This window comes from Chrysemys picta, chromosome 1, assembly GCF_011386835.1.
Source record: "Chrysemys picta bellii isolate R12L10 chromosome 1, ASM1138683v2, whole genome shotgun sequence".
Classification (NCBI taxonomy): Eukaryota; Metazoa; Chordata; order Testudines; family Emydidae; genus Chrysemys; species Chrysemys picta.
In genome coordinates, this window is record NC_088791.1 from 244904618 (window position 1) to 244917176 (window position 12559).

Below are 12559 nucleotides of genomic sequence, written 5' to 3' on the forward strand. Positions count from 1 at the left end.
ACCAGCATTACTCTATCAGCAAACCTATTTTCCTATAGCACAGTTTTGTATTTAATAAATCTAGTGCCACCAACAAATATTTAAGATCACAAATCAAATATGTGCTTTATTATTGTATTCCTAATTTAATGCAACTAGTTGCATTTTGTACTGTTTTATCTGGATATTTCATGATGACCATGATGACCAGAATTATGGCATAGTCCGACACCTTTAGGTGCTAAAAAGATTGAATGGCCAAAATGTTGGGGATGTTCCTATAAGGAATAAGGCCCTGATCCAGCAAGACACTTAGGCCAGTGCTTAACTTTAAGCATGTGAGCAGTACCATTGACTCATGTGCTTGAAGTTAAGCATATGTTCCAGTGCTTTGCATTTGGGGCTTTAGTGTCTACAATTACTGAGCTGGTTTCTTAGCTTTATTTTAAAGTTTGCACTCGGTATTTTTTGCTGTATTTGAAAAAAAGCTCAAAAATTTCACAAGTAGATATAAGAAAACAATCAAGTAATTTTCTAACTCTGCCAATATTGCGAGTGTCTCTTAAAAGAAAATATTATCTTGAACACAGTGAAATTCTGTGATCCACAACCTGCAAATATACACCATAGACTCAGGGCTGCCCAGAGGATTCAGGGGGCCTGAGGAAAAGCAATTTCGGGGGCCCCTTCCATAAAAAAAGTTGCAATACTATAGAATACTATATTCTTGTGGGGGCCTGGGGCAAATTGCCCCACTTGCCCTCCCCTCCCCCCTCTGGGCGGCCCTGCATAGACTACTTGCACAGCTTCCTATTGAGGGCAGTTAGATCCCAAAACAAAATAGGAAGAAACCTGAAGTACAGAACATAGTAGTGTGCATAACGTCTATGAAGAAACGACTTAGTTACTCAGAGTAAAATGAGCAAGAAACAGTATTACATCTAAAATCTTGATCAGTCTGCAAGCTGAATGATTTTGTAAACAAAGTGATTTAGAGTATAACTGAATTACTTGGTCCATGTCAGTTGTTCCATGTGACTTGAATTAAAAGATTTTAAGTATCATATGAACACATGATATTTATATTGGACGACTGCATTATTTGCTGTCATGTTATACCACTGAGAACAGAATCTCCCTCATATGTGAAATAAGTCGTCATCCAGTGAGCAGTGTGCTTCAGCCAAGAGTCCTGACATACCAAGTGTCAGCCTGTTAAACAGAAAGACATAGGTCAGATGGATTTGTTAAACCATCCTAGAGATATGACACAGCTAGTAATGATTTTACTGAGGCTATGCCAAAGATGTCTTTGTTATTATTATTATTATTACAGTAGAAATGTAGATTACATGTTAGTAATTATTAATATTATATGTTAATTCTAGGCTTTTTAGGGTCCTTTTGTACAGCTCTGTTTGTATCATATGCAATACAAGGAAAACCACTTGTGCAGTGGGGAAGGGAAATGATGAAGGTGGTCCCAATGGCTGAAGAATATTGCAAAAAGACCATTCGACACATGGCAGGTAACACTCCTAAACGAAAACTATTTTTTTAAAAAACCAATCACCTATAAAGACACCCATTAAACTTCACTGATCAATCGCGCCACTTTTGTTAGTTCACATCATCTCCTGTGCTTACATGTTGTCTTTCCACATTGTCTGCACATTAGACTGCAAACTCTTCAGGGTAGGGATCTTGTTTTCATATGGCTTGCAAGTTGCCTAGCACACTAATGGCACTATATAAACAGACAAAACAATAATTATAATGCTAAACTGCACAGATTTATTTTGTAGGGAGTCTTCCAATGTCATTACAAGGTAGGAAGAATGTTTGTCAGCAAATCATTTGCAAAGCATGTATGCTGAGATTTAAGCTGTTTCAGCTGCCTTCCATCAAATGGTACAGTAGAAGAGACCCAAGCAATCAGTACAACTTTTTCCATTAGAAATTCAGTAGACACTCCTCATTTTGCCAGTGGAAGCCATAATGCAGCTGGAGATGCATATATTTAGAGAACAGTTAATTCATCCTTTGTCTGTAGGTTCAAATCTGGCTGCTGCTATTCCGTGCAAACATTTGGGATATGTTCTGTTGTACTCATTGTTCAAAACAGTTGAGTGAAATAGGACTCCTGAGATAGATAATATTAATGCATCTTATACACAACAGCTTTTTAGTGCCTGTTTGCCTAGGATCACCGTATTGTAGTATTGTTATCCTAATGTGAACAAATGTCTATAGGAGCTTGTCTACAGGAGGACACTTGGGAAAGTTAATTGTAAGTAGCTAAATGAGTGAATTGAAAGAGGATTAGTTAAACCACATTAAATTCCTGTGTAGATGCTTTTGTTCAGAATTAAAGTGTCCTTAATTTGATTTAACTTAATTCACTTCCAAAGTCACTTGGATGTGTCCCCAAAAATGTTACCTATGAAATGTTTTTTCCATCTGTTCTAAAGAGTTATAGGGGCCTGGAGAATGTGTTGATTCGACTACATATAAATCTTTACTTGGAGCATCCAAGAACTAAGATTTATTTGCGAGATAAAGTTGCAGCTCAAAAAACTGTGGACAAGCAAGAAGTTTTTCTGGAACACACTGAATTCTTTTACTGCAGCTTCTTCTGCTCTAAGCTTGTTTGGTTTTTTTTATAGACTAGACCTAAGAGCAGCAGGTGCAGGATTAGTATATATAGGTCTCTCTTCGACTGACTTTACAGAAGGATCCTGTCACTCCACCAGGGTGAACCCACAGATGTGTAAAGATATGTGGGACTCCTGAAGAATGCACTGTATAATAATGGCATTGTGGAGCTTGGGGCTATTATGGAAGGGGAAAAAAATCTCCCACCTCAGGCTCGAGACCCTTGGCTGCTGAGATGCACTGAAGAGAATTTCTGCTGAACAGAGCCCTACATTTTTAGAAAACCATTTTTGTTTCAGTCACAAAGACAATGAGACCCATTTAATCACAAAAGGTCCATTGCTCTCACTAAGTTACACTTACTCTCATGTGTAGTCCATTGACTTCAGTATGACTACTCCTGGAGTGCAAGTAAGTACTCAACACCAGTAAGGGTTGAAAAATTGGGCCAAAAGACAGGAAGGATGGTTTTGTGGTTCAGGCACAGGACTTTGGGAGGGGTGGGTTTAATTTCTGGCTTTGCTACAGATTTTCCATCAGACTGGGAAAATCACTTAACTTCTTTGTTCCTCACAACCTCCATCTGTAAAATGGGGATAATAATACTTCCCTACCTTACAGCAGTGTTGTGGGGGGGGAAATCATTTATGTTTTTAGCACCAGGGTACTATGCTGGTGAGTGCAACAGAAAAGCAGAGATAATTGCTAGGTCTTTTGAGTTTTTAAGCCAGTTTTAAAATCCCATGATGATCAAATCAATTGTGTGTGGTGATTTATTTAAACCAGGACTTTTTTTCTCTTAAAATACTCTCATGTTTTTTAAGATGTAGGTAGACATTTTCACTCTGCTTTTTCGAACATAGAATTTCTTTTAAGATACTAATCAACTGCTGCTTGGGCTTCCTGTAGCAGAATGAAAGTACCTCGTGGTGTGTTCAGCATGATACCACTGGTGGTGTTAAGGATGGCCAAGGTCAGCAAATGCCAACTGGACCCTCTCTGTGTTGGGCTCCTCCAGGTCCTGCACCTGGGCAAAATCCTGCCCTTTGCCAGCAGATCGAGGGACGTGATCATTCCCCTCTATTCGACATTGGTGAGGCCTCATCTGGAGTAGTGTGTCCAGTTTTGGGCCCCACACTACAAGAAGGATGTGGAAAAATTGGAGAGTGTATAGCGGAGGGCAATAAAAATGATTAGGGGGCTGGAGCACATGACTTATGAGGAGAGGCTGAGGGAACTGGGATTGTTTAGTCTGCAGAAGAGAAGAATGGGGGGGGGGATTTGATAGCTGCTTTCAACTACCTGAAAGGGGGTTCCAAAGAGGATGGATCTAGACTGTTCTCAGTGGTACCAGATGACAGAACAAGAAGCAATGGTCTCAAGTTGCAGTGGGGGAGGTTTAGGTTGGATATTAGGAAAAACTTTTTCACTAGAAGGGTGGTGAAGCACTGGAATGGGTTGCCTAGGGAGGTGGTGGAATCTCCTTCCTTAGAGGTTTTTAAGGTCAGGCTTGACAAAGCCCTGTCTGGGATGATTTAGTTGGGGATTGGTCCTGCTTTGAGCAGGGTGTTGGACTAGATGACCTCCTGAGGTCCCTTCCAACCCTGATATTCTATGATTCTATGAACCTGGGTCCTAGTGTGGGTGTAAGGGAACTCCATGGGGGAGTGGGGTTTGGATTCCCTCCTGCCCCCCAGGGATCTGTGCCAACTGCTGCAGCATCAGGAGTGCTGTAGACTTTATACTTTTACCCCCTCTGCTGGGAAGTGCGAGGTGGGAGAGCTACCAGCATGTAGAAAATACCAGAGTAAACAAAAACAGCTTTTGTTTTTTGATATATGAAGATGAAGTATTTTCAGGATATTAATCCCTAAGGGGGAGCACTTGCTTAGCCTTTTTGGAAGAGGAAAAAAAGGAAAGAAAAAGAAAGAACCAAATTGCTTCATTTAGAAAAGTGACTACTGTGTGTGCACAGTCGCTAATTTTCTGTCAGATCTGAGTGTTTGTCTCACTCTCCTCAAGGAACCCAGAACCGGAAGTGAGCTTTGCTGGAGATTAGACTGTGTGTCAGGTCCCTGCCACACCAGTCTGTCTGCCTCACCAGCAAACTCCTAGAGACTGCCAGTCTGAACCTTGCCTTGCAGGTAACAATCAGTGAACCCCAGTTCCCGATTTCCCCCAAAGACGTCTCTCTGCAGTGTCCAGTCCCTCTCACTGGACACTCACAGAAATTACTAAGTTTGCTGCCTTCAAAGAGACAGGGCACACACCAGCCTGTTAAGTTCACCAAGCACTCACTCTACTTCAAAATAACAGCACTAAGATGGTTTATAGTAAAACTAAGAATACGTTTATTAATAAAGAACAGAGATTCAGGTGATACTAAGCAAGAGAAAAGGGAGGCAGGTGTGGCTGCAAACAAAACAAAATAAAACATGCTTTCTAGTGATTAAAACTTTATTTTAGCAGGTTATCTTTGCCTAACCAGTTTTCTCACTTAAATCAGGCTACCAGAAACTCTAGCCCTCCAGGCCAGAGGACCCCACTTTCACAAAATCTTAGGGTGCTGTCCTCTTCCCTAAGTGATGGATAACTAGAATGTCTTTTTGGGCTCCTTTTATATTTCCCCAAAGTGCAATGTCTTTACCTCAAGAGCCAGGAAAAATTGCGAGGGGTGCAGACTCTGTCTCCCAGTGTTTTCTGCTAGTTAGCTGGGTGGCTTTGTTTATCTTACATGTAAATGTACCTTCATTGTCCTCTGGCTTACAAAGCTTGATCCAGACATGTAAATCCACATTCCTTTGTCTAAGGCAGGCTTGTTTATCAGCTCTCTCCACAACATATTTTAGGAACATATTTCCAGAGCATGTACTTATCTCTTTACACACCATGGGTACAGACATCACACAGTGATATTCATGACCAGCATGTCATCAGTTTTTATACGATACCTTACTTGATACACTTTCATAATACAATCATATCATATACAATCATTTGATTCAGTTGCTTATTGGTTTGGGTTCCTACCCTCTTTTCTTCCCCAGGAAGTCAGTACCCTGATTGTCACCATTATTGAAGGGGAAGCTATTAGAAAACAGAATTCAGACTTATTTTGTATTTAATTTGAAACAGCAGTGATGCTGAACACACCTGCAATCATACTTCTGGACTGAAGTGCCAACATTCCAATGGCTTATTTAATAGCCTTCTCCATCTCACTGCTTTTCGAATTCTTAACCCTAGTCATCTTTGCCTCCTATTCCTTTTTTCCACCTTTCCCCTCATGGTCTCAATCCTGCGAATAAATATGCATGTGCTTGACTTTACACATGAGTACGCCCATTGAAGTCAATAAGACTTAAGTGCATGTTTAAGTGTTTTAGCGAATAGGATTGGATTTAAGCACTTGCTTAAAAGGTAAGCAAGGTAAGATATTTAAGTGCTTTGCTGAATCAAGGACATCAGTAGTCCCATTGAAGATAATGGGACTACTCATATACAAAAAGTTAAGCATGTGTGTTTGCAGTTTTCAAGACTCACTGTTTTTTCTCACTGACCAGAGAAAAAAGTAGGTGATATATAAAGGTGGTCTGAAGGTTTTCTCCTCCTGCTTTGTTTGTATTGCAAGTTCTGGTCTTTGTTTACCAGTTTTTCCTGGAAGATTCTATGGATGACTGAAGAACTAGTAGGTTCAAGACACTAGAGAAATCTTACATATAAAATCTGAATAATTGAGATGGAAAGTGATTTATATTCAGGCTGTGTAAAACATTTTGTGTTTTGTTTGGTATCTTCAACACCTGTTTCATTCAAACAACTGGGAGAAAGCTTTCTAGTCCACATCTCTGAGTCCTCCAGCAAAACCAGGGAAGGTAAGACTTGACAGTCCTCATATTTCTAAGGTAAAAAAGCACGCCTCTCCCACCAAATTGTTTTCTTTTAAAGAAACTCAATGAAACAAAAATAAACATTTTAGGTATTCGTGATTTGCTATAAAGGAACACCATCAAATAAAGGCATAGACTAATTTTTCTCCCCAGTAATTCACATTTATCATTTTTCTTTATAGTGTTTGTTTCAGATGAAGGTTGCACTGTCTCAATCTCATATCATGCTGTATTTCCAGTTTGTTGGATGTTTTTAAGATAATTCTACAGTTCTTACCATTTTTAATTTTCTTTCTTTCTTTTCATATTCATTTTTCCTGCCTTCCTATTACTTGTTCCATCGATATAATCAAATAGAACATGCAGTTTGATCCTGCTTGAGAGTATGTGAATTATTAAAGTTATATTCCTGTAGAATACAAAGTTTTACTGGGAAAACCCTGTTTTGTTCTTTCTTTAAAAGCTATTTAAGTGCACCTGAAAGTCTTGTCAAGATGAAATATTACACCATTAGTTTGTTTTGCATTCAGAATATCAGGAGCACTGGTTTTACTTTGAAGCCAAATGGCAGTTTTATTTGGAGGAGAGAGAAATCACTGACGATAATCAGAATAAACCCATCTTTCCTGATAATTATGATGCCGAGGAGAGAGAAAAGGTAAAAATGTGCAAATGTATCTTCAAGAAGAGTTCAGAAAATTTCATTACTAATAGACACATTTCCAGAGAGATAATCCGAGATGGTTGTTAAATGTCTTTGCTGCCCCATAGGATGGGAGTTCTTCTGAAAAGATTTTTTGCTTATTTACTAACAAGAAACATTATTCCATCTTTACTTAACATGTGAGTTAATACAAGAAATGGTTACAATTGAATCAGGAATAAGGTTCTAAGCGATAGTCATGGAATGGGAGTGAAACAGCGTATATTGGCACTTTAAGGAAAAGAGGAATCGGGAGGAAAGGGGAACAGAGTAGCCTGGACCTTGCTCTCCCATCTCCCAACATGATTTCTCTTTTCTTTAAAGGGCCAGTATAACCCATTGCAGGGAGAAATACAATAAGCAGGGAAGTCAAGCTGGCCAGATGTTTAAACATCTAGGGAAGTGTGAAATTGAGAAGCAAATTGCAGTGAATCATGGCTATTAAAGAAGGAAAAGACCTACTCAGAGATCTAGGCTGGAATTTTCAAAGGTCCCTAAAGGAAATGGATGACCAGCTCTCATAGAAATTACCATGGGAGTTGGGCACCTAACTCTCTCAAGGCTCTTTGAAAATCCCCATCCTAGTCCATTCCCTGGTCAATACAGAATTGATTCCTGCACTGGTTTTGTTCAGTCTTGTTTTAAGTATCTCAAGAGATGGTGTTTCACCACTTCCCAGGGTACTTTATTTTGTAGTCTACATTGTTTTTAATTTAATCCCATTACTTTTAGTTATTACTCCTTGAACCAAGCTAAATAAATTCCTCTTCTTGTTTACGACTTTCCAGTATTTGAAGATAGTTCTCATGTTTCCAACTTACTTAGCAGCCTGGCAATAAATATGAAATTCTTTTCAACTTTCCCCATATATCAGTTTTTCCAGTCCTTTAGAGCAGGGGTGGCCAACCTGTGGCTCCGGAGCCACATGCGACTCTTCAGAAGTTAATATGTGGCTCCTTGTATAGGTACTGACTCCAGGGCTGGAGCTACAGGCGCCAACTTTCCAATGTGCCGGGGGGGGGGGGGAGGAGGATGCTCACTGCTTAACCGCGGCTCTGCCACAGGCCCTGCCCCCCACTCCACCCCTTCCTGCCCCTCTCCTGAGCCTGCCGTGCCATCGCTCCTCCCACTCTCCCTCCCGGCCTCCTTCATGCCACGAAACAGCTGATCGGGAGGTGCAGTGGGAGGGGGAGGCGCTGATCAGCAGGGCTGCCGGTGGATGGGAGGGGCTGGGAGCAGGGGTGGGGTGGGGAGCTGATGCGGGGGCTGCTGACATATTACTGTGGCTCTTTGGCAATGTACATTAGTAAATTCTGGCTCCTTCTCAGGCTCAGGTTGGCCATCCCTGCCTTAGAGCATGGTTCTGTTCTGAAAAGTGACTAACCTGGGGTGCTCTGTAAACTTTTTGGTGCTCTTATATATGACAGAGGGTGCCCATGGATGATAATGAAATACCAAGAGTAGATAATAAGACGGCACCTGCTCACTTAATAGCTCTGCTCCCTGTGTGTATTCAGTCATATTTTCTTACTTTAGTGACAATACGTTTTTACTAGTTTTTGCTCCTACTAGTGTCAATACAGCTACTATACGAGAGGCTGAGCTGAATAACATTCCTCCTCATTCTTTATCAACAGAATAGTTGACTAAATTCCAATTACAAGGACCAAATTCTACTTACACCTGTGTGACCACTTTGGCAGGTAGAGCTTTTGTTATTGATGATGCACAAGAAGGAAAGACCCTTGCTTGACTTGCAGCGCCTTGGCTGTCTGCAGGACTGACAGTTGGAAAATACATCTTTTTACTTGTAAACTGAGCACATTGGATCTGCAGTCCCTGAGTGGGAAACACGTGAAACCCCCACTGTGCCACTTTCACAGCCTCTTTTCAAAGTAGAACTGCACTTTGATCCTTTTTGGAGCTCTTCCCTGCATTCTTTTCAGTTTGTCAGTTGCGGATGGAACTCCTCCCCTATTGCAACAATAAAGAGAAATGTTCAGGGCTAAATTTTCAAACAGGCCTCTAAAATCATGTGTGCATCTGTCAGTCCATGCAAAGCCCCCATTTAAGCATGCACACAAAAACTACAGAAGCTTTGAATATTAGGCAGACATTGCCAGATTTTATTTATTGGGAATATATTTGCAAAGACCATTTTTATTTGTAAAAATAAATAATCTTCAGATTAACAAGGAATATACAGTACATTCTATAAAATTGACTGCCACGTCTAGATACCTAGAAATTTGGGGCAATGAAAGATAAGTTAACTCTACCTGACTGTATGGACAAGAAGCAGGCAGTGGGCACAATCAGAACAAATCATCTTGCAGTAAATATGAGTTTGACTCTTTAACTGTGTGTTAAATAAACTGCACAAATAGACAGACACTACAGCTCACTCTCATTTTAAGACTTGATTCTTCAATCATAGCTCTCAAGCTATCGAGACTCAAATGTTGGAAGCAATGTGTGACAAAGACCCAAAATGAGGGGGACTGAAAAAGCGTTCATACAAGAAGCTTAAAATGTTGGGGTTTGATTCCCGAGTGTCAATAACTTTCTATAGTTTCAATTTCAAGATTCTTTATTTCTGAGGTAAACAATTTTCAACAAAGCTAGGAGACACCAAATCTGGAGGTATCGTCAGGACTAAAATGAGTGACAACTTTCAAAGTAAAGGATACTTGAGACATATGTCTGCAGCCCGATCCAGAATAGCACTGATGCAAGTAATCCCAATGGGACTTTATGTGTAAATCAATGCTACTTCATATGAATAAGGGATGCAGAACTAAGGCCTTACAGTCTACTTGTGTAAGATGACAGCAGAAGCAGATGGGCACTGCCTATTGTTTGCAAACATTAAAGTAAGGAGAAAGTGATGCTGCCTGAGACCCCTCCCCCTTTGGTATATGTGTGGGTGCACAGTAAATAAATATATAAAGCTTAAATTAAAGTTATTTCCATAGCATACAAACAGAGAAGTTAGATAAAATATATAATACTCCAGCTGGAAGGCTGCAGTGTAACACTACTTTATTTCTCAGAACACACAAGAACTCCAAAACATAGAAACAAAACTGGCTGCTCCCTAAGCAGAGAGGTACAGCTCACTCACTTTACTCTAGCTGGCAGTCTGCACACTGACTCTGCTGAATGCTCCCATTCTTTGCTGCAGAGCCCACTAGTCTGCATGTGGGACTAGGGACAGACAGACAAATACACAAACACTGCTCTTAACACAATAGCTTGCAGTTCCAACACAGTCCTCGGGACACCATAAAGCTCAGGGCCAAATTCAGCCCTAGTTGAAGGAAGTACAACTCAGATTGCTATATTGTATTTTATATGTTAAGGGGATAAAAAACTGGCTTGCGGGCCAATCTTTAATCAAAATGATGTTTTTGGTATAAGCATAACAGATGCACTTTGGATGTGGTTTGGAAATTGGGGCAGGTAAAAAAGGTAAAGTCTGGATGCACCTATTCTAGGGCCTGTTTGATGGGCCAGTGCACAATGCCCAGGGGTTTTTGTTGCTGAGGAAGTATTCTGCCTCTTGTATTTGAAGATCATTTTCAATATTGTTGTTCTGAGCAGTCTTTGAGAGGAAGGGAGGCCTGGCAGCACAAGGTGAGAAAGAATGATTTGAAATAAAATATCTAGAAGTGGAGACATTTGAACAAATCTGGAAGAGGACACAGTAAAGACATTTAAAACTGGACTGGACAAAACATTTGAGAATATGTGGTGGGGGATTGGAGAACAATTCCTCATTGTCTGAGAGGAGACCAAGACAACCTAATAAGTCTTTTCCACCTCTAATTTCTATGAGTGTGAACTTTTAAGATGTGAAATGAGACTCTGACTTGATGAGCTTCTTGAAATTCCTGGCTCAGTTGAATCCTAGAGACCTTTGCTCCTCATCCAGCCTGCAGAGTAGTTACAAGTATTTTGTTTCCTTCTGGCCTACATGACTGTTGGCATTAAAGCCTCTGTCTGTCTCTGAGAGGCAGGGCTGGTTCTGGGGGGACTATTCAGCAGAGGAACCAGGGAATTTGTCAGTGGTAAGAGGCTTTGAAAAAATATCATCTCAAATGAATATTGTGGTTGCATTTGTAAATGAGAAGATCAGAGGCACCCCTCCACTGCTCCATATGAAATGTCACAAATAGATAGGAGTGAGCTTCCCCTGAATGCAGGTCCTTATCAACCATCTTGGGGTAAAAGTGTCTTACAGTATATCATTCTGCATGTGAAAGGTGGTGAGCTCTTGCAATGCCTTGCGACCAACTCAACAGCTATTCTTTTAGACTTATAGGAGGTGGAGTTCTGAAGGACGAGGTGGAAGAAGAGGCCATGATGCTCCCATGATTGCATACGATGCTCTGTTAGGATGTGGTGGGGACTGGACAGAACTTTGCAACCGAGCAATGTTCCATGGGGGTGAGTAATCCTGTTGTTCCTTTATAATGTTAAGTATTTCAATCCCCTAGAATTTAAATGGCAAAATGGTCATTGTTCTATGAGATGCAACCTTTAAGTCACGAAAAAGGCATCTCAGCAGTAAATCTGCTGACTAAGTCAAATCTGCCATATTGCCTATTATTGATTCCTTATCAATTTCACATGATCAATGTTGTTATTATGTCAATAGCACCTGCCATTCAAGACTCGGAAAGTGCTTTACAAACATTAGTGAATTAAGCCTCACAACATGCTTGTGAAGTAGATTAATGTATATGGTTCACTTTACCACTACTTATATACAGCAACCTCTGTCTGGGATGGCTGCTATAGAACCACACACAGAAAAACAACACAAGTGTATAAGATGGGGGAAGAAAAAGAATACTGAATGCAATTAAAACTGCAGGGAGTTTTCAGGCAGGTACTGTAGTATGTAATTACTTGAGCAGTAGTTTGTCTGGGACACTGGTTTAACACCCTTACTCTTATAAAAACCACCATGTGGTCTTTAAAGGAACACAAGTGGTTAATATCTTTGTGTTGCATCTCATGCCAAAGATAGCTCCTTCGACATAACTGTGCCCTGCCCCCTACCCTCATGCGGAATCACCAACACTGCAGATTCAGCCCAGCAGGATGCCATCAACAATCAACCTAGGCATTCCATGAAGACGCCCTGTCTAAGGTGCGGACCCAGCCCATCCCTCCTTAGCTTTGTGAGAGTTAACGGGATCTCAACACACAATGCTATGGATACATACACACAGCCATTATGTGATTTTTAATTATTAATTACAATAGTAAGATACATTCCCTGCCCTAAAGATCTTGCAACCTAGTGGTTTCTTCTGTAGCTACT

At 40.6% G+C, this 12559-nt stretch overlaps 1 protein-coding gene across 2 annotated transcripts in view; it reads left to right on the forward strand.

Annotated features, from left to right (window-relative positions):
- Positions 1–12559, forward strand: part of ADPRHL1 (ADP-ribosylhydrolase like 1) — a 30917-nt gene that overhangs the window by 16686 nt on the left and 1672 nt on the right. Inside the window, exons 4-7 of one of the 2 annotated variants that reach the window (XM_005307620.3) lie at positions 1368–1508; positions 6462–6509; positions 7055–7182; positions 11544–11676. In XM_005307620.3, the coding sequence (XP_005307677.2) occupies positions 1368–1508; positions 6462–6509; positions 7055–7182; positions 11544–11676 (450 nt within the window). The remainder of the gene's footprint in view (positions 1–1367; positions 1509–6461; positions 6510–7054; positions 7183–11543; positions 11677–12559) is intronic. The other variant, XM_005307624.4, reaches the window with a different exon arrangement.